This window comes from Narcine bancroftii, chromosome 5, assembly GCF_036971445.1.
Source record: "Narcine bancroftii isolate sNarBan1 chromosome 5, sNarBan1.hap1, whole genome shotgun sequence".
Taxonomy (NCBI): domain Eukaryota; kingdom Metazoa; phylum Chordata; class Chondrichthyes; order Torpediniformes; family Narcinidae; genus Narcine; species Narcine bancroftii.
In genome coordinates, this window is record NC_091473.1 from 10,837,820 (window position 1) to 10,860,255 (window position 22,436).

The following is a 22,436-nucleotide window of genomic DNA, read 5'->3' on the forward strand; positions in this document are numbered from 1 at the left end:
TCTGTGCCTGGAACACAGGAGGAGCTCACAGTGATGCTAACTAAAAATAAGCACCTGTCTTTTCGTAAATTGTTATCCAATTTTCAGGGATGACCCTGTGCTCCTGATTGCCTGCCAGCTTAAGTAGCCACCTCACTTCCAATCTGCCTGCCTGACTGTGGCCTTCTGCACTAACTTAACAAAGTCTAACACATTCAAAGACAGCCTTCAGAACTCAATCTTGAATTTTCTATCTTTTTATAACTCAGTTTTTTTTTAACCTGTCATCCTTTTATTTCCTTTCCATTTTTTTCTGATTTGTCAAATTGCACAGATTATTCTACATCAGCAATAAATTGTTTGGACCAAGAAGTTTAATCCTGTCTTAACTGTCTCTCATTCATTGAGATCATAGATGATCTGTGATGTAACTCCAATACACCTTTACATCATATCTGTTTATACCTGAGATTAAGTGAAAATTTATAAATATCAGAAATTATCATTTTAATTGTCTAGGCATCAGTTCCATTTGGAAAAGATGTCTTCACTGCTCTGCATATAGAATGCTTTCTAAGTACATCTTTATCAGGCCTAGTTATAATCTGTTCCCATGGCAACATTTTCCCAGTGAACTTGTAGCTTCTAACTCCTCAGTTCCCCATAATTCTGCTTTTTGCCCATGCTTGATGCAAGGTCAAGATAAGATCTGGTGTGATTCTTTTGAAATCCATACTGGTCCTTGGTGAGTAGATTATTGGTGAGTAATTTCTACTTGATAGTTCTTTGAACAGCACCTTCAGTATACTAATTAGTTATATTCATTTATTTTTGTGGATAGAACCTACCTGGGCAATTTTCCTTATTGTGAGGTTAGTGCTATAGTTAGTAACCATACAAGAAGAACCACGTCACATTCTGGAGCATATATGGGTCTTCAGCCAGGATGTTGTCTGGTCCCATAGCCATTTCCTGATACCACATGCAGAGATTTACTGTAAATTGTCTGAAGACTAGCTTTAGTGATGGTGGATATCTTAGAAAATAGTCAAGAAGGACCTTCCATTTAACACTTCTGATTAGACATTGTTTCAAATGATTGAGAGGTATAGACAGAGTGAATGCAAATAGGCTTTTTCCACTTAGAATGGGGGAGATAAATATGAGAGGTCATAGTTTTAAGCTGAAGGGGGAAAGTTTTGGGGGAACATTAGGGGGAAGTTTTTCACGCAGAGAGTGGTGGGAGTGTGGAACGAGCTGCCATCTGATGTGGTGAATTTGGACTCAATTGTATGTTTTAAGAATAAATTGGATATGTACATGGATGGGAGAAGCTTGGAGAGTTATGGAATGGGAGCAGGTCAGCTGGACTAGGGAGATGATGGTCAGTTCAGACTTGAGGAGCCAAATGGCCTGTTTTCTGTGCTCTCGTGTTCTATGGTTCTATGATTCAGATTTATTTTGACCACTTATGTGCTAGCCTCCAATATTAGTGAAAGTGGAACATTTTTATATAACATAGAACACTACAGCACAGTACGGATCCTTCGGCCCTTAATGTTGAGCTGACCCATAGATCCCTTCCTAAAAAAAATACTAAATCCTCCCTACCCCATAACCCTCTATTCTTCTTTCATCCATGTGTCTGTCTAAGAGACTCTTAAATGCCCCCAATGTTTTGGCCTCCACTACTGTTCCAAGCAAGGAATTCCAGGCACCCAAAACTCTCTGTGTAAAAACATACCCTTGATGTATCCCCTAAACTTCCCTCCCTTTACTTTGTACACATGTCCTCTGGTGTTTGCTGATCCTGCCCTGGGAAACAGGTGCTGGCTATCCACCTTAGCTTTGCTTCTATCAAGTCTCCTCTCAACCTTCTACAGTCCAAAGTGAAAAATCCCAACTCTGCCAACCTTGCCTCATAAGACTTGTTTCCCATTCCAGGCAACGTTCTGGTAAATCTCTTCTGCACCTTCTCCATAGCTTCCACATCCTTCCTGTAATGAGGTGACCAGAACTGAATACAAAAAGTGTTGTCTCACCAAAGATTTGTAGAGTTGCAACATGACCTCTCTACTCCTCAATTCATTACCCCTATTAATGTAGCCCAACATCCCATAGGCCTTTTTAACTGTCCTATAAACCTGTGCAGCAACTTTGAGGGATGTATGGATTTGGACCCCAAGGTCCCGCTGTTAATCCATAATTTTAACTAACAGACCATTAACCCTGTACTCAGCCTTCTGGTTTGAACTTCCAAATGGCATCACCTCACATTTATCCGGATTGAACTCCATCTGCTACTGTTCTGCCCAACTTCACATCCTGTCTATATCCTCTTGAAACCTTTGACAACCTTCAGCTTCATCCACAACTCCTCCAACCTTCGTGTCATCCACAAACTTACTGACCCATCTATCTGCCTTTTCATCCAGGTCATTTATAAAAATCACTAAGAGCAGGGGTCCCAGAACTGATCCGTGCAGCACTCCTCCAGGCAGAATACTTTCCTTCCACTACTATCTGCTTTCTTCCTACAAGCCAATTTTTAAAATCCATACAGCCAATTTTCCATTGATCCCGTGACTCATGACTTTCTGGATGAGTCTCTCGTGGAGGACCTTGTCAAATGCCTTGCTAAAATCCATGTAGACCACATCCACTGCCCTACCTGATGAATTTATTTTGTTACCTCCTCAAAAACTCAATTAGACTCGTGAGGCATGTCCTTCCCTTCTCAAAGCCATGCTGACGATTCTTGAGTAGACTGTACTTCTCCAAATGCTCATAGATCCTATCCTTAAGAATCCTCTCCATTAGTTTACACACCACTGACTGACATAAGACTCACTGGTCTATAATTCCCAGGATTCTCCCTATTACCTTTTTTAAACAAGGGGACTACATTTGCCATTCTCCAATCTTCCAGCATTTCCCTTGCGGCCAAAGAAGGTTCAAAGATCATAGCTACTGCCCTAGCTGTCTCTTCCCTCTCTTCCCATATTCTTTTTTTTTCTCATTCTCTTTTTCATTATCACTATTCACAACCAGATGAAACAGACTGTAGAGCTTTGTAATGAGACTGCTTAAACCATTTGTTCCATATTAGTTTTGTATTTTAACGTGTAATCTTGTGTTCTCGCTTCACCAAGTTGTGATATATTTTAGATTGTGTGTCCATGATTCATACATGTATTTTTTTCCAGGCTGGACTTTGTGTAAATCTCAGAAACTTCCAGTGGTTTAATGGGGTGAATCCAGAGAGTTTTTTCCCACGATGTTATAGAATTGCAGTGGAAGAGGAAAAGCAATCATTCATTGGTATGTTACAGAGTCAATTGTCTCCAAGGCAGAATATTCCAAAATTATCATATTAATTAACTTTATTTTTAAGGAACACAAAATTGTGTTAGACTCAATGAGGTTTTTTTGTAAGTTTAACTAAGTAACATTCTTATTATCATTGAAGTAGGATGGGAATGGATGAATGTTTCATTTAGTGATGAATTTGAGGGTTAATAGTCTCTTTTTCTCCTATATTGCTTTATTCCTTTCCAGCAATGCCTCGGAGTTCTGCCTGAATAGATGACATCTTCATTGATCGCAATCAGTAATTTTTGCCTTCACAACTTTCTTTCCAGATTTAAAGAAACACCACCAAAATAGGCAAAAAGTTTTTAATAAATTGTTTTTATCATTATGAAAATTATTATTAGAATTAACAGAAAAGTATTTTTTTAATATCTTTTTAAAAAAAAAAGGGTCATAGAGCAGTAATATGGCAGGCCAAGACAGTTGGCTTTGGGCTGGTAATAGTTTCTTTTGATGTGATCATTTCCCCCTTATTACCTAGAAAATTACAATCAAGTTATCCCAGTGGTTCTCAACCTTTTTTTTCCACTCACATACCACTTGAAGTATTCCCAATGCCATAGGCGCTCTAATGTAAGGGATTGCTTAAGGTGGGCTGTGGGTGGAAAGAAAAATTTTGAAAACCACTGTTTTAATTGTCCCTTATTGACTCGTTATGTGCACGGTTTCATTGCTCCAAAGGAAATGGGCCAATGGCAATTTTTCCTCAAGCAAAATATTTCAGTAACAATTGGGTCCAGAGCAGTGATTCTCAACCTTCCCTTCCCACTCAATCCTTTACTAATCGCAGAGCACCAATGGAATAAGGATTACTTAAAGTGGGAAGTAAGTGGAAAGAGAAAGGTTGAGAACCACTGGGTTATCCACTGGCTTTCTGAAGTACAGGAAATACAAGTTTACCATTTAAGTATACAAATTCTTTTTGTAACTCTTTGAAGACGAGCACTCTCTCCCAGAGTCTTCCTGAGATTCACCTGGTCGTTGCCAACATTGAGAGAGTTGGTGTCTCACCAGCACATCGTTCTGAGGCCTCATGTAATGGGCCTTCAGGCCTTCGATGGCCGTCTCGTATGTCACGCAGTCCCTGATGACTCTGTATCCCTTGGGGCCGACTTGGGAGAGGAGGACCGATCTCCCGATGCTGTTGGAGTGGAAGACTTTTTGGGTGGCTGTTAGGTAAGACTGGAAACACTCCAACCAGTAGACAAATTCTTCCGGGGCCTCTGGATACAGAGGGTTGACCAAGAACATGCCTGGCTTCAATAGGATTTCCATCCCCTCTTCAAAAGTAAGCTAATAAAATTGTAATGTGATTAGAGTACCCAGAGACTTGTGTGGAGCACATACACACCTTTATTAGCTTACAGTTAACGGCCAGTATCTACAATGGTTTTCAAGTAAATTGGAGGTAAGGCAGAAAACAGGACCAATGGGGGCGGAGCCAAGAGGAAGGGCCGGTCGTTTAATCTACCCATAGACAGTTCACTGCAATCTTCAGAGATCTACTCAGAATTCTTAGGTCCACATGCAAATCATTCTTCATGCTATATATTCTGTTTCCTACCTCATGCATTGTTGACAATGGAGCTACAAGCAAGAAACTCAGGTAGTGAAAGAAACTTGGGACTGCTCTCATTTCTTGGAATTTCTGGAAAAGTTGAAACAAAATTGATTCCATGAGATGTACTGATGGACGCCAAGCAGCAGCTTGCTATATTTTGGGCAGAGGAGGGATATATAATCCAGGAATATTGGTTGCGTGAAAAGCAAACTGACTAATCATTGTTGCTACAGTTACAGAACAGGCATCCTGGCTCATGATTTTTTTCATATTAATAATGATGAGTCATGACATTGTATAATGTGTTTATGAGCCAAAATTCTTTCTTGCTGCAACAGAAAAAAAAGACTACAATTGAATACATAATTTGATTTTGTTAATGCTTGTCAATATGACTCATTAACAAGAAATCAAACACAAATAAGACACAAATCAATAAATGCATAATACAGAATATTCAAATATAACTGCTCACTGTACTATCCACATTGATCCATTTGCTAACAAGATTATGTTAGGTCAGGTCACTCGTCTGAGTGCTACTAGTACCATATAACCCAGTACTACCTGTCTCATGATCGAATGGTCAGCAACTAAACTGGCTCCCCCACCAGGTGTGGACGGTGGCTAGACACCCTGCAGGATGAAAAACAAGACCTATCCAAAGGGCGGATAAGCCCTCTCATTGTGTCAATGGCTGTCTAGCAAACATGGCCCTTGCACTGAAGCTTGGTCTGGCCATTCACTGCCACAGAACTTCTCCCAGCTGTCTTGGACCTCATCATGCCACTGGATCCGGAGGGGATGTTGAGAGGATGGGTCTGGACCTGTGCAACCCATACTCACCTAAATCCATTCATGCACATGCTGTTCCTTTCTGAGGAGTGGGGTATCCTCATATCAAACCCCACAAACTGACTGAAAGGAACCATCAACATCCTGTGGGATGGATAGCTGGAAGATATGTTACATCTACATGACACCAATTTATCTTTTGCATACATTCAATGAGTCATACCAAAGAAGTATTTACAGAGGATCTAGCCCTGAGTGTCACTGGTGGGAGTACATTAAATTCTAATTTTTAAAAAAATTTAGACATACAGCACAGTTACAGGCCTTTCAGCCCACGAGTCCGTGCCACCCAACTACATCCAATTAAACTACAAACCTGGTATGTTTTGAAGGATGGGAGGAATCTGGAGCACCCGGAGGAAACCCACACAGACACAGAGAACATACAAACTCCTTACAGACAGCAAGGTATTCGAACCCTGGTCCCAATCACTGGCGATGTAACAATTGTGTGCTAACTGCTATGCTAACTATTCCACCCGCAATTAACTTATGGCTCCAGTATGTTTGGAAGGGTGGGAGAAAATGGGAGCACCTGGAGGAAACCCACGCAGACACTGGAAGAACTCCATTCAGATTTGAACCCGGAAACAGCGATGCATTAACTGTACCGGGATCGTAACATTAAACTATGGTTTTTCCATATTTGGATGTATTGTGTATCAATGGGCCTTTAGCATGTATTTCTGCATCTTGTGATAAGCCAGTTTGCAGCATTTTGTTATGAAAACCTCCTAGTGTTGGAAGTTCAGCAAATTTTGAACAGATAAAAGTGCATTTTTCACTGATTTTGTAATATCACAACAGTATTTAGAGGTCAAGGAATAAACATTACCAAAATACAGTGGATAACACCATTGATGTTCTTTAATATTTTGCTTTACAGGTTGGAGTTGCTTTGACACCTTCCCTAAAGGATTGCCCTCTGACAGTCCTTTAATACAGTACTAGACTATCAATCAGCCTCTTTTGATTGGCACATGAACTAAGACCTTCTGATTCAGCCCTCGCCATTACATTCTATCTTTATAAAATGTATTTTGTACAAAGAAAGCTCTCAATTGTGCACCGTGATGGTTTACCAAGATTACAGTGCAATGTAATGTGACACTTTGTGGCTTCTTAATTGTTCCCTATTTAATAAATAAATTAGTTTAATCATTTTCCTCAGAGGATTTCAGACTGACAGCAGCCCGAAGTATTCTGAAGTGGGTTGTGGAACTGAAGAGGACAACAACCAGTTCGCGAAAGGACCATGAAATCAGAGAGACGGCGTCAAGGTCTTCTACGAAAGAAGGTAGAGCAGAAAGAGATTCCATGGATTAATTCTTCTAAATATTGTAGGAATGGCACAATGTGGAAGAGAAGTGTAATTCCTGATTTCACTGTGATATGAGGCAAAGAAAGAGGGAGGCCTTTTTACGATGGAACAAGATTACAGAGCCAGGATGTTTTATGATCCAAAATGCTATTTTTTGATATATAACTTCAAAGTGGAAAAACACTGAAATACTAAGCAAAAAGTGATGGTTTTCTTCAATTCCATCCTCCCTTATATTTGCCCTTTCAAAGTGCCCTGTAAAATGGGGTTAACCAGGTAATTTGCCCAGTTAGTGCCCTAATTATGCGGCAGTTCGAAAAGGTCTAAACCATTCAAGCCCGTCAGAGTCCAACCAGGTCCCTGACCTACCTCAGAGGTAGTCAGGGAACTCAGTTAAGCTTACCTAGGTCACATCTACAGGCGATTTGTAAACAAAAATGGCTAACATGCTCATTCTGGTGACGTCAGCGCTTGCATGCGTATGTCACCAGGCAACCAGCATCCGAACATCTGGCAGTACTTCTGGTGAGTATGTGATGCATCATCATGGGGGTGGGATACCCTTAAATCGCCGGGTTGGTGATTTAATGGGAGATCTCCCTGCAAATTAAAAGGTACTTCCGGCACCTTTGCCCCAGTAATTGCGCCCAGGTCCCAGGAAGTTTAACCAGGTGCTGCAGTTTAAAAGAGGCTAGTGATAAGTATAATAGCTCTGATTGAATCTTCTTAATCCAGTTTCTCTTGACTGAGTTCAGAGCACAAAGACTGCACATAATTTGGCATACCCCCAAATCCTTCCATTTCTGTCTTTCATTTAGAATTCTGTTTTCAAATTATATTGCCTCTCCTTGTAATATTTTTTGTCCCAACACCATCTATATCTGACCTTTTCTGTTTTCCAAAACTATTTTCTTGGGGCCCATCCCCTTCCCAAATTAATTAATCACTTTCCCTAAAGTGCATCAGTAAACCCATCCTTGAAGCCACTGATCCCAGCTTAGTTTAGCTGCAATGTCAATCCTTTATTTTCCCTCCTTCTGAACTGCCCCAAGTTACCACAAAGGATAGCTAACACCCTTGACCTCAAGGCCATCAGGCAGTGGTCAGCGCGGAACGAGAGATGAGGACTCGATGGACCTGGTGGGATGGTTCCCTCAACACCAGGGCTCACCAACAAGCACCAGGACTTGACCTAGCTGGTGGTGAGTGGAGCCCTCCCAGTCAGATCCTTCCTGTAGAGAAAATCACTGACCACACACATTGTCCCCGAGATGACTGTGGAGGAGTGGAGACAGTCATGCACCTCTTTGCAGAATGCAGATTCACTGTGGAGAAGGATACAAGGGTCTTTGTAATAGTTCATCCCCAGCAGCAGCATGACAGAGATCTCTCTGATTTATGGGCTTTTCCTGCTGACACACACACACAGTCAGACAGCCAGAACTGCTGGAAAACCATAAACTCAGTGAAAGCTTGCCTGAAACCTGTTGGTCATTCAGCCCATGGAGATGTCAGTTTGGGAATGCTGCTGACTGGCTCATTCTAGGCTGCAGGAGTATGTGATGAGGGACACACTGAGGTTTGGTGCAGCCAACATAAGGGTGCTGTGGGGAAGGACCACAGTCTAGGGCCCTTCCATTACCAGAGACTGAAGGGCTGAGACCAAAACCCAAACAATGGGGGGGGGGGGGGGGGGGGAGTCACAAGGTGTCACAGGGGTGGTAATGGTGTAAATAAAATTGAATGTAACAATGTACAGTGATGGGAATGTATGGATATGTAACTAAGGGTGGGATCACAGATTCTGAACGGTTTTTCCTTTGTAAATAATTTATTGTGAATAAAGTTTATTTATTTTTGGGAGTCTGTAACACCAGGATTAATCTAGAGTTTAAAACTATGTGCATCTTTTTCAAAACTCCTTAAGAATACATCTGCATGCTCTCATTTATTTGTCTATATATGATTGTGATAACAGTCTTCCAAACCTTGTTGCTCATTCCCTTGCTGCTGCACAGAATGATGTCCTTTATCCTGGTATCAGGGAATGGACATGCCAGGTAGGACGCAGAAAGTTGAAGAAACGCCATTACAACCTAATGCTCTCCTCTCTATGACTACTTCATTTCTCGGCTTTGCTCTTCCCTTTGCAGGCCTTTGCTCATATGGATTGTTCAGAATAAAACTCCTCCGCGGTCTGTGAGGAGTTAACAGTCTTAGAAGTTTCAGGTGCCTAGCCACTTATTATCTTGACCTCCCCCTGGTTGCACAGTGGCCACTTTTTGCAATATATAATCCAAGAAATGTTCAGCTTCCCTGACACTCTTCAATAGCTTCTCTTGCTCTTCAAGCTAGGTTGTCTTAAAGTTGAGCTTGGTCAGTTGGATTTGCTTCCTACGCACGCAGTCCTCCATTCCCTCATGGCAGTAAATTTCAAATGTCCAACAAACCTTGTATTTTTTCTACACTGCCCTTTTAGGTATGCTCTCATTAATTTCTTACCCTAAATGCACTACTCCATTCTTACATTAATTATATGTCCATAGTTAAATCAATATTTAAATCATGATTAAATTATTGTCATTTTCTATTTACTTCTATCCTTTATTTAAATACCAAGCAGACCCCTCTCCCACCACTTTCACAAAATGAATTGATCACCATATTTCCAGGATTGTCAGTATATTCCATGGAAAATTGCACTCTGCTAAGAAACTAGAATGGTCTGACATAGATCCTAAGACAGATTTGAGGAAGTATAAAAAAAAATATTTTATCTCATATCACACACTATTCCATTTATTGCCTGATTTTGGTGCCTTAAACCAGTTTCCCCAAATGAAGGAAATTAGAAATAAAAATGGGAAAGAATACAATGCTATTTTAGGTAAATTTAATCCTCAAATTAGTAGTTAATATCACACAGAAGGATGTCCTGATTTTTTTTCTTCTCAGCTTTTCAAAAACAGCCTCCAAAAAAAGGCGGATTTGTTTCTGTTAAACTTATTGAGACATCACTCCGTGCCTGTGAAGAGTATCTCAACACCATAGATCACAAGGATATTGATGTTAGTCCAGATACTCCACCAGCAATATCCGAAAAGTGCTGGGAGGAGACTATCCAGCAGTACTATAAAGTTATTCAGTAAGTACAATTGATTCATCTGGCTGTGACATTGTGTTGGAAACATTCAATAACACATCTGATAAAACTGTAATATTGATACAATTTTTGGGTCATTTCATACCAACTATAAAAATCTATGTTGCTTCCATTGTGATGAAGTTGAACACATTGGCAGCAAATAATCGCAATAGTCTAATCATTTAATAACAATATAATGCAGACATTGCATCTCATTACAGCAAATTGTTATTGTTCCTGATGCAATCATCCATGAACCATCGATCATTTGATTTAAGTATGACATCCTCCAATATACTGTATTTTCACTCGTGTAACACGCGCACACACACAACGCTCATAAAATCATAAATTGTGTAAAAATATTTTTGTATAAAGCGCACATGCATTAACTGCAGTTTGCGGAAACTGCCAAAATGTTTGGCCTGGAAGTCAGCCTGAAGAAAACTGAGGTCCTCCATCAGCCAGCTCCCCACCATGACTACCAACCCCCCCACATCTCCATCGGGCACACAAAACTCAAAACGGTCAACCAGTTTACCTATCTCGGCTGCACCATTTCATCGGATGCAAGGATCAACAACGAGATAGACAACAGACTCGCCAAGGCAAATAATGCCTTTGGAAGACTACACAAAAGAGTCTGGAAAAACAACTAACTGAAAACCTCACAAAGATTAGCGTATACAGAGCCGTTGTCATACCCACACTCCTCCTGTCATTCTCATACTCGCTATAATATTCCCACGCTCGCTATAAATTGCCAGCGCATATTTCCCATGGCTGCTATTAAATGTGCACATTCTTTCAATACCACTATTATATTCCAACGTCTGATATAAATTGCCTGGTTTGTAAAATATGCATATAACATGCATGTTATATGGTAATACAAAAGCAAATAATGCAAGCATCAAATTCCACATTACCAGTCTCCTTCTATGAGATTTTAGGTGATAGTTCAATTTAAATTTAAAGTTAAGAATAAAAATCACAACGCTTCACTATTCTTACTGAATTGAGGATTTCTTCCATGCCTTGTAATCCAAGATGCAACATTACTTCTGTATTTTTTGTGCTTTGGTCTAAGCAAGAAAATCCTAATATGCTTTATCTATCATTCCCATGACCATACAGCTAGATAATGCATCAATTTCAATCCTGTATTTGAGAAAGTAAATTTTAGAATATAATAAAATGTAAGTTTAAAATGGTACTTGGAAGTTTTAAAATGGTAACTGGAAGGGAAAAGAGGGTGGGCTGCATTCCTTTCTCTGTTATCATCTTGGAAGCTGATAAGAAGCTTCTTATTTGGTAGAATGGTGCGAGACTAATTGATGAGTCCTGAGAGAATTTTAAGAAATATGTACTTATGTGGAGCAACCCGTTCAAATGCTCCAGAAACTAGAGATTAGAAACTATAAATGAAGTGATTTTGTAAGACACAAATTTAATCTCCCTTATAATAAGCTATCAGCTCGTGGCTGTTTCTTGCTGTAACAGAGTTTTTACACTTTGCAAGGTGATTAAAAAGTTTGTTTTTGCAGCTGTATTTGTGTTTATATTGGAACACCTTAGGTCCATTTTAACTACTCAGATGTTATAAGTTGAGTATAAGTATATTATAAACAGTTACATCTCAAACTATGATAAAATGCTTGTTGGGTGAAGGAAAGAATCAATCAGGGCTTTTGAAATTATATTTGATAGACACTTGAAAGAATAATTTGCAGAGCTATGGGGAAATAGAGAGGGTTGGAACTATGAGCATTGAGGTACAAAGAGCCAGCAGAGAATAAATGAGCCAAGTGGCCTCTTTCAAGTGTATAATGATTCTTTAATTCCAGAATAATTATTTGTTGAAATAATGTACCTCATTGTACATACTTTACTAATTTTTAATTATATAAGAAAAACACAAAAATAGCTATTTTGAGGGTAACTTTAATGTTTGAACATGGTCAAATTTAAAATGTGATTTTTTTTTGAATTTTTTAAAAAATTCAATGCCCATTTACATCAAACTCACTGATTTCTGGTGATTACTACTGTGGGTTTACCAGATCACACTGCTCCTGAGTCAGATCCCTCTATTAAATGACCGAGGATTCCTTCCTCCCCTACCCCTGCTTCAATGCTGGCTGCCGGGTTTTTTAGCATTACCAGAACCAACATGTGAGCTACTAGGTGGATCATGGAAGTGCCTTCTCAGACCCATATGTGGGCCAAGTAGCAATGCTTCCCCTGTACCTCCAGAAACAAAAATCATATAATCATATGACCCTTTGAGAAAGAGAATTTAGCACATAAAGAATTCAAAGAAGAGAAAGAGCATTCTGACATTTAATACAATTGATCTTTTAAAATTTAGACATTCACCACGGTAACAGGTCATTTCAGCCCATGCCTCCCAATTACACCCAAATGACCTGCACCTCTGAACATTTTGAACGGTGGGAGGAAACTGGAGTACCTGGGGAAAACCCACACAGACACAGGGAGAACATACAAACTCCTTACAGACTCCCAATCGCTTGTGCTGTAATAGCATGCACTATCACAAATCTGCGCCGCTTGATTTTTAAAAAATGTTGGCTAGTGTTTAGTTTATGTAACATCATTTTCTCCATTCAGAGGAGAAATCAAGACACACATCATTTATTGTAAGGAAAAGACACCAATTTTTTAATGTGCTCATTAAATCATCACATTCCATCTTGCATGTAAAATTCACAGAAGCAAAGAATGGTTACAGTAAGAAAGTGATTGATCCATCAAGTCCATACTGGCCCTATACGAAGGCAATCTATTTTGTTTCACCTGCTTCCAGTCATCTTGAATATTATTTACTTTTAATACTTATCCTGCTCACTTCTGAAAGGAACAATTGAATTTGCCTCCACCGTAGCCTCTCGCAGTTTATTCCAGGTCCTAACCACTCAATGGGTTACAAAAATCTTTATCTTTCATCTTATTAACTATTCAAATAAATAACTTGCTGTTGCTTTCAGAAATATGTTCAATTTAAAACCATCTAGATCTGTAGACTACCTTGATGTCTACCTGAATTGGTTTGTGGTAGTTGTATTTTTGTATTGTATTGTCATGTGCCTTTGTCTTAGCGAGGGAGCAACAATTCAAAATTGGAATATTTACGCTGAGTTATGTGAAAATATGCTGCAGCAGCTACAGAAGGTGAACACACAGCTGAAGATGGAAGGAATGCGTAATATCTGGATAGTGAAACCTGGAGCCCAGTCTCGTGGTAGAGGTATGGGTACAAAATCAGTGATCAAAATGACTAGGACAGCTTGAAACAAAGCTGAAAATCCAGTTTGTAGGGTTTTCAAATAGAACTTTGAAAATAAATAAAGCGAGTTTTAATTTAAGCATTTCCAGGTTATTAATATACATCAAACATTTCATAAGGAATCAGTTATATGGTACATTAAAAGCAACCTCCAAGGCAGCATGCAGTCGTGCTGAGACTCAGGCTATGTTCGAGGCGTCTGATATGGAGGGGCCTTCTTGCACCAATCAAAAAAGGCCTTGGAGCATGTTTACGTTCTGATAAAGAATCACTCTGACAAATGGCCTTGACAATCATTTCATTGACAGAATCCATCCTCTTCTTTTCCTGCACCAGTTCAAGGGTATTCTGCGCAGTTGACTGCCTGTTTAACTGCACAAACTTTTCGATAAGGGACAGGTGCAGACATGGTCCAACTGAAGTGATACAGTTTGTCAAGCAGAATGAGGTTTGCCAATATAAACTAAATGCTACACTGTTAAGGGAGTGCAGGGACAGAAATACCAAATGGGCCAAGAAAATTGGAAGAAATTTGTAAGGAGATAGCATATATGTGTAATAAACATAAGGTAGTGATCATGGGAGATTTTAACTTCCCTCACATTGGTTGGGATATCCATATAGTAAAAAGGCTGGATGGGCTAGAGTTTGTCAAATGTGTGCAAGATAATTTTCTTAATCAATACGTAGAGGAACCGACTCGGGACGGTTTGTAATACTGGATCTCCTGTTAGGGAACGAGATAGGTCAGGTGTCTGAGGTTAATGTTGGAGAACAAATTGGGTCAAGTGATCACAACTCTATTAGTTTTAGAGTAGTTTTAGGGAAGAGCAAAGAAGGGCCTAAAGTTGAGGTTCTGGATTGGAGAAAAGCAAATTTCGAAGGAATGAGAACGGCTTTGGGGAGTATTGAGTGGGACATGATTTTTTCAGGAAAGGATGTAAATGAAAAATGGAGAATATTCAAAGAAGAAATTTTGAGAGTACAGAGTAGATATGTCCCAGTGAGGATCAAAGGAAAGGCTGGAAGTCATAGGGAGCCTTGGTTTTCGAGGAATATTAGAAATTTGGTTAGGAAAAAGAGGGAGGTATACAAGAGGTATAAACAGCAGGGTGATGAGGAATTGAAAGAGGCCTACAAGGAGTGTAGAAAAAATCTTAAGAAAGAAATTAAAAAGGCCCAAAAGAGGCACGAAGAGGCTTTGGCAGGCAGAGTAAGAATAAATCCAAAGGGTTTCTATAGGTACATTAAAAGTAAAAGATTAGAGAGGGATAAAACTGGACCCCTTGTAGATAGGGAGGGTAGGCTATGTGAAAAGTCAGAGGAGATGGGGGAAATTTTAAATGATTTCTTTTCCTCAGTATTCACTAGGGAAAAAAATATTGTACCAGCTGAAGAAAAGAAAAATAGTGGGGAGGTCATGAATCATATAAGGATAACTGAGGAGGTAGTGAAGGCAGTGTTAAAAAAGATAAAGATGGACAAATCTTCGGGTCCAGACAATGTATTCCCAAGGACACTCAGAGAGACTAGTGTACAGATAGTGGGGCCATTAACAGAGATATTTAGGATGTCACTGGTCACGGGGGTAGTGCCAGAGGATTGGAGGGTGGCTCATGTTGTTCCGCTGTTTAAGAAAGGGTCCAAATGTAAGCCTGGAAATTATAGACCTGTGAGTCTGACGTCTGTGGTGGGCAAGTTGATGGAAAGTGTTCTGAGGGATGGCATTTACAAATATTTGGAAGAACAGGGATTGATAGGTAGTAGTCAGCATGGTTTTGTCAGGGGTAGATCATGCTTAACAAACCTTATAGAGTTTTTCGAGGGGGTTACAAAAAAGATTGATGAAGAGAAGGCTGTAGATGTTGTCTATTTAGACTTTAGTAAAGCTTTTGACAAAGTTCCCCACAGGAGGTTAGGAAAAAAGGTGGAGGCATTAGGTATAAATAAGGAGGTTGTGAAATGGATTCAGCAATAGTTGGGTGGGAGGTGTCAGAGAGTACTAGTAGAAAATTGTTTGTCAAATTGGAGGCTGGTGACTAGAGGAGTTCCTCAGGGATCGGTCCTGGGTCCACTATTGTTTGTTATATATATTAACAATCTGGAAGAAGGGGTGGTAAATTGGATAAGTAAGTTTGCAGATGATACAAAGATTGGTGGTATTGTGGACAGTGAGGAAGATTACCGTAGCTTAAAAAGAGATATAGGAAAGCTAGAGGAGTGGGCTGAGAAATAGCTGATGGAATTTAATACGGATAAGTGTGAAGTGTTGCATTTTGGAAAAGCAAATCTAAATAGGTCATATACATTGAATGGTAGACAATTGAGGAGTGCAGAGCAACAAAGGGATTTAGGAGTTATGGTAAATAGTACCCTCAAAGTTGATTCTCAGGTAGATAGAGTGGTGAAGAAGGCATTTGGAATGTTGGCCTTCATAAATTGGAGTATTGAATTCAAGAGTTGGGATGTTATGATGAAATTGTACAAAGCATTGGTGAGGCCAAGTTTGGAATACTGTGTGCAGTTTTGGTCACCGAATTATAGGAAGGATATAAACAAAATAGAGAGAGTGCAGAGAAGGTTCACGAGAATGTTGACAGGATGTCAGGGTTTGAGTTACAGAGAAAGGTTGAGCAGCCTGGGGCTTTTTTCTCTGGAGTGTAGAAGATTGAGGGGGGATTTGATGGAGGTGTTCAAGATTTTAAAAGGGACAGAGAGAGTCAACGTGGATAGGCTTTTTCAATTAAGAGTGGGGGATATTCAAACCAGAGGCCATGGTTTGAGATTGCAGGGGGAAAATTATAAGGGGAACATAAGGGGAAATTTCTTCTCACAAAGGGTGGTTGGGATGTGGAATAAGCTTCCGGCAGAGGTGGTTGAAGCAAGGATGTTATTTACATTTAAGGAAAGACTGGATAATTACATTGAGCTGAGAGGATTGGAGGGGTATGGACTAGGTGCTGGTCAATGGGCATGGACTAGTAGGACCAAACTGGCCTGTTCTGTGCTGTATATGGTTATATGGTTATATATAATTACTTCCTTTTAACTGACAAGAATCCTGAAACCTAGAAAACACAGCCAACCATGTTTAGATTAAAAAATAGTGATTAATTAAGGCCTGCAGTTTTATTACAATATTTAAATGACCAAACAACTAGTGGGTAGGTTGGCCTTCTCCAGTCCTCATCAACTAAAGATGAGATTAAAATTGAGATTTGTTCATCATTTAATATGCCATTAACCTCAGATTAAAATGCAGCGATACATTGGATACCACACTTTGCTAATGCCAATTGGTCTTTAAACTACCAGAGAGATTCTATTACAATAGTATGAGAAACTGGAGAACTTTGGCATTAAATTTACAAAAGCAGAAGAGAAAAGATGAGAGGTGTTCAAATGAGTAGTAGATAGAATAAATAAAAATAAATTAACCCTATGGTAGAAGGGCTATTAATGAGAAGCAGGGAGTCAAAATGAGGAATCACAGGCAATATGAGAAAGATTATTTCTTTTTAATATGATTTATTGGGATCTAGAATGCACTGCCTAAAAGGTAATTAAAGCAGGTTCAAAAATAATTTCCAAAAGAGAATTATAGATTTACAGGTAAAGAACTAGGAAGTAGGATTAACTACTGAATAGCCTTCAGACGTATCCAGCACAGGCACAATGTGGGCCCAGTGTTGTACAATGGATACTATTAATGTATCTTGGGGAACTCATCAAGTTTGTCTCCTACTGGTCTCCTCAGTTGTATTTGGCCCTCAATCTAACTATCACTCCAAAGGTAACTGTAAATTGGAAAAATAGATGATTGTTTGCCTTTCTCTGCAGGAATTACTTGCATGAACCGATTGGAGCAAATCATGAAGCTAGTTTATGGCCACCCAACCCTCATCACAGATGGAAAATGGGTAGTGCAAAAATACATTGAACGTCCGCTACTTATTTATGGCACTAAATTTGACATGCGTCAGTGGTTCCTAGTGACAGACTGGAACCCTATGACTATCTGGTTCTATAAAGACTGTTATCTGCGGTTCTCAACCCAAGCATTCTCCTTGGAGAATCTAGACACGTATGTATCAGTTCCATTGTCACATTTATTTTGATTGATAAACTTCCTTAGAATTCCATATTAAATGCAAGAATTAACAAATTATAAAGTGCAAAAGTAGGTACATTGATCCAAACTACATGCAAGGAATGCATTACTTTTATCGAGGTTTCCTGCAATAATCTCTAATCACTAGTTGGAAACATAAAAATTGGCAACATGAAAGGAAGCCATTCAGCACATACATCTACTTTCGCCACACATAAGTTTGTTGTTAAGAAAAAATCCATAGTCATGGAGATTATGACACTACATGTGACCTTGTATCCATTCTTGAAAACCCGTCAGACATATACATTCGTCCTACAACATGGAGCCATCCCAGTCTCTCATTGTTCAAGCCTACTAGTTCAAGCAACATTGTTGTAAGTACAAGAGCAGAGATGACATGTCACAACTCTACAAGATATTGGTGAGACTGCACTTGGAGTAGTTTGCACAGATGGTCATCCAGCTATAGAAAGATATTATAAAGCTCGAAAGGATGCAGAAAAGATTCACAGGAATGTTAGCTGGACTCGAGGGATTGAAATACAAGGCTGGAATTTCCTCCCTGAATTATAAGGAGGCTAAGAAGAGGCTGTAGTTCACTGAGGTAGCAGCAAACAAGCACAAAACTAAAACACCGTACAACAGGTTTTATTCCAGTATAAGCCTTGGTGGCTCCCTGTGTGACTGGCTCAGGAGGGGCCAGTTCAGGTTTATATTCAGGTCAGCTGATTGACAGCTGGCCAGGTGGAGTCAGGCCCTTAGGTGGTCTATTCTGGTCAGCTGATTAACAGCTGGCCAGGTGGAGTCAGCCCCTTAGTTGGTCTTCCTGCAGGTACAGAGATCACCCCCTGCATTAGGCTGTTGGCCATATCACCACAGAGACCTTACAAAGTCACATGGGGCATAGATATGGTGAACAGTCATAGCCTTTTCCCTAGGACAGGGGAATCTAAAACTAGAGGGCATAGATTTAAGGTAGTAGGGAAAGATTTCAAAAGAATCTGACAGGTACCTTCTTCACCAAAAGAGTGAACAACCTGGCAAAGGAAGTGATAGAAGCAGGGACAAATATAATATTCAAAGATATTTAGACAGGTAGATGATTATGAAAGCTTTAGAGATATATGGGCAGAACACAGGTAAATAGGACTAGCCAGATTGGCATAGACAAGTTGTGCTGAAGTGAGTGTTTCCATGGTCTCAAACTCTATGTCTCTACTCGGTGCCCTAATGTTTTCATTGTTCTACAATACTTCCCAGAGCTTAACCATTCACATTGTTCTACAATACTTCCCAGAACCCTACCATTTACATTCTTCTACAATACTTCCCAGAGTCCAACCATTCACATTGTTCTACAATACTTCCCAGAACCCTACCATTCACATTGTTCTACAATACTTCCCAGAGTCCAACCATTCACATTGTTCCTCAATACTTCCCAGAGTCCAACCATTCACATTGTTCTACAAAACTTCCCAGAGCCCAACCATTCACATTATTCTCCAAAACTTCTCAGAGCTTTACTGTTCACCTGATTTACCCTACCCAGGTGCAACTTTCTGGCCCATCTTGCAGGGATACACTATAAATAAACAGATTGGGTTTATCAAAGGTTAAAATACCAGATTTTAAGTAAGATACATTTTTTTTAAAGTATAGGTTTTGTTGAGTGATAATAAAAATGCTAAAGGGCACCTTTCATGAAATAAGGAAAATTCAAGCTGCCTCTGCCCTGGGATTATTCAATGTTATTAATAGTTCTGCTCGGGTCTGTGCCACTAGGCCCCACCAGTTGTCATCAATGTCGCCCAATTATAATGGTCATATACAGTAGCTGCTTCCTAGTGACATCCCAGCTGTTTTATTTGAGCAGCTGGCAAATGGTATTCTAATGACACATGGGTTTCACCCCTCTCAGTAGGCATACTATGTGTTTTGACACATGCCAGGACTTAAAGCCATACCCACGAGAGGAGGGAGCCTAGTTTCAACTTGTGGTCTTAAACATGCATAGGTGAGATATGCAGTGCAGTTGTTGCTCTTTGTTTATCCATTTTTAAGAGGCTTATTGAACAAGTTTCATATCAAGTGCATGATATTTGGCCAATTCCACAGTTAAGCAAGTTGAAATCTTTCTCTTGGATTCTTTCATGAAAAGTTTGCAAAACACATCCATCTGTAATTTGTGACTTGATTTCATGATCTGTTAAAGTCACGTTGCATTTTGTCATGTGCCCATTTAAATCTGTACAAAATGAATTGTGTTGTTTTGGGCTGTTGAATGTGTTAGATTGATCTCTTCAAATTTTCTTCAGACTGAAATTGCCAATGAATTTTCTCCTGTCTAATAATATTTTCAGTTAAATCAAACAAAGATCCAAACAACAGCACTTCCCTTCTGTTCCCAAGTGCCTTTATAACCAATTAATTTCAGCATTAAACTCAAAATTCCACTTCTGCAGCATTCAACCCAGGGACAGAACCATTGCTCCACATTCCACAGAAGTAATTTCTTTCATAAAACTTCAAACCTGCGTGTAGAAAGTGAAAAGGCTGCTCATTCCTAATCCAAAATTAGGAGTCTGATGGGAAACAAACTGATAAAGTGTAAAATTGATGGACAGTAAATAATCTGTCCTCCATTTATACTTAATTAGTAAAAAGTAATCAGATCATTTATAACAACACAGCCAACATTTTGACAAAGCATTCAAATTTTATTTGATAATATTTGATCTTTCAAAACAAAAGTCCCTAAAGTATTTAAACACTACTCTCAGTTGCCAAATAGCAAAGTAGAGCTTTATGCCTGTACTATTTATCTGTCCACTTCCTCCCAATGATTTGACTCCTGTGTAAAATCATAAATAAATGCACTCAATGGACAGGAGTGTGAACCTATTTTAGATAAGTATACTGTAGTAAAATTTGCAAAGGACCAGCAAAGGTCATATTGTAATGTGGTCGCCTGCAGGTAACAGCACACAAACCTTAAAAATAACTCCAATCAATCACTTTGAGAATAACATTTTTTTCTTTGCATCCTTTAGAGCCATTCACTTGTGCAATAACTCTATTCAAAAACATTATGTAGCCTCCTCCAGCCGACACCCACTAGTTCCTAAAGATAACATGTGGTCCAGCAACCAGTTCAAGGAATATTTGAACAAAAGCGGCTTTACAAGTGCCTGGGAGGATATAATATCACCTGGGATGAAAAAGGCAATTGTAAACACCATGCAGATTATGCAGGATGTTGTCAAACCCCGCAAGAACAGTTTTGAATTATATGGAGCTGATTTCCTGTTAGGGGAAGACTTCAAACCTTGGCTGATTGAAATTAATTGTAGCCCCACTATGTCAGCCTCAACACCAGTGACAGCGGCACTGTGCAGCAACGTTCAAGAGGATGCTATTAAAGTGGTTATCGATCGGAAGAATGAGAAGACGTGCGACACAGGCCAATTTGAGCTTTTGTATAAACAGGTAATGTAAAACTTGCAGCAAGAAAGGAAATGTTCCAAAAGTAAGAAATTGAGATGCTGGAAATCTGGAATATTAAATAAAAGGTGCTGGAGACATTCAGAAGGTCAGGCAGCATGTGCAGAGAGAGAGAAGCAGAGTCACATTTCATCAGAACAAGAAAACGTTGAACATTTAACTCGATTTTCTCCTTCCACCAATGCTTCATCCCTGTTGAGTGTTTCCACCATTTTCATTTCTGTTAGTGAAGAAAGGGAACTAATTAGTGGAAGTAAAAGAGACAATAACTCCCACCCTGAGTTTTTGTACAAAAGAGAGGTTATTATTTCACTATTTCAGCAGCTATTTCATTCGATTCCTGTACCCTGCTCTTTTTCTATGGTCCTGTAATTAATTTTCCTTCAATTATTTGTCCTTTAAATGGTACTAATAAATCTCGTACCACTACATGTTTTGAGCACTGTGGTGTGCTGTTAGCCAGATTCAGACACACACAAGGTAAGAACTGTACAACAGTCACAAAGACTTCCACAGAGCCAGGCTGTCTGTAGCTGCAGCAACTCTGAGTGAGGCCTCGGGAGGCCGGCGCAGACTTGTATCCCAGAGGGTGATTGATACCCGACCAGGTGGGGCTTGATCCATTCAGGCCAACTGATTGGCAGCCGGCCAGGTGTTGTCCTGTCCCCTTACACTCCTGCAGGTGGAGAGGTTGCTCTCTGCAGTAGGCCAGTGGTGTACCACCACATTCACCCCCTTCTTTAAAATTGTCCCGGGGGGGGGGGGGGTGGCAGTAACAAGGAATTGTACCCGCTATACAAAATACAATATTTACAGATTGGGACGATCCGGCAGCAGGCGGGGTCTCTGTGACAGTCATAGGACTGGCTCCTGGTCACTGGTTGGAGGGGCAGTGGGGGGGGGGCTGGCGGCAGGGGTCTGTGTATCTGGTGTGGTGCCGCACGGAGAGGTGACCAAGGGGGCCAGGGTTGAGTCGTATTGGATGGGTGGGGGGGCAGGTTCGTCCCCCAGGACTGAAGCGGCCCCCTGGTGGTCAAGGAGGTCCTGCGCACCCCATAGCTGCCTGGGGACGGGGATATATGCCCAGTCAGCGATGTCCTGGGCTGAAGGATGCTGTGGAGTGGTGGGTGCGCCTGCTGGTGCCAGGTCCCTGGTTGAGACTGAGTCCTCCCTTCCACTGCCGAACCTAACATAGGCTTAGTTGTGGTTCGCGTGTAAGAGGAAGACCTGCTTGACCGGGGGTTAGGCCTTGTGTGCCCGTACGTGTTTACGCAG

General features: G+C 40.2%; 1 protein-coding gene across 6 annotated transcripts in view; it reads left to right on the forward strand.

Annotated features, from left to right (window-relative positions):
- Positions 1–22,436, forward strand: part of ttll3 (tubulin tyrosine ligase-like family, member 3) — a 77,547-nt gene that overhangs the window by 45,952 nt on the left and 9,159 nt on the right. For all 6 annotated transcript variants that reach the window (XM_069936746.1, XM_069936749.1, XM_069936748.1 and 3 more), the window contains 6 exons: positions 3,186–3,300; positions 6,939–7,064; positions 10,044–10,233; positions 13,356–13,504; positions 17,384–17,627; positions 20,711–21,146. In XM_069936746.1, the coding sequence (XP_069792847.1) occupies positions 3,186–3,300; positions 6,939–7,064; positions 10,044–10,233; positions 13,356–13,504; positions 17,384–17,627; positions 20,711–21,146 (1,260 nt within the window). The remainder of the gene's footprint in view (positions 1–3,185; positions 3,301–6,938; positions 7,065–10,043; positions 10,234–13,355; positions 13,505–17,383; positions 17,628–20,710; positions 21,147–22,436) is intronic.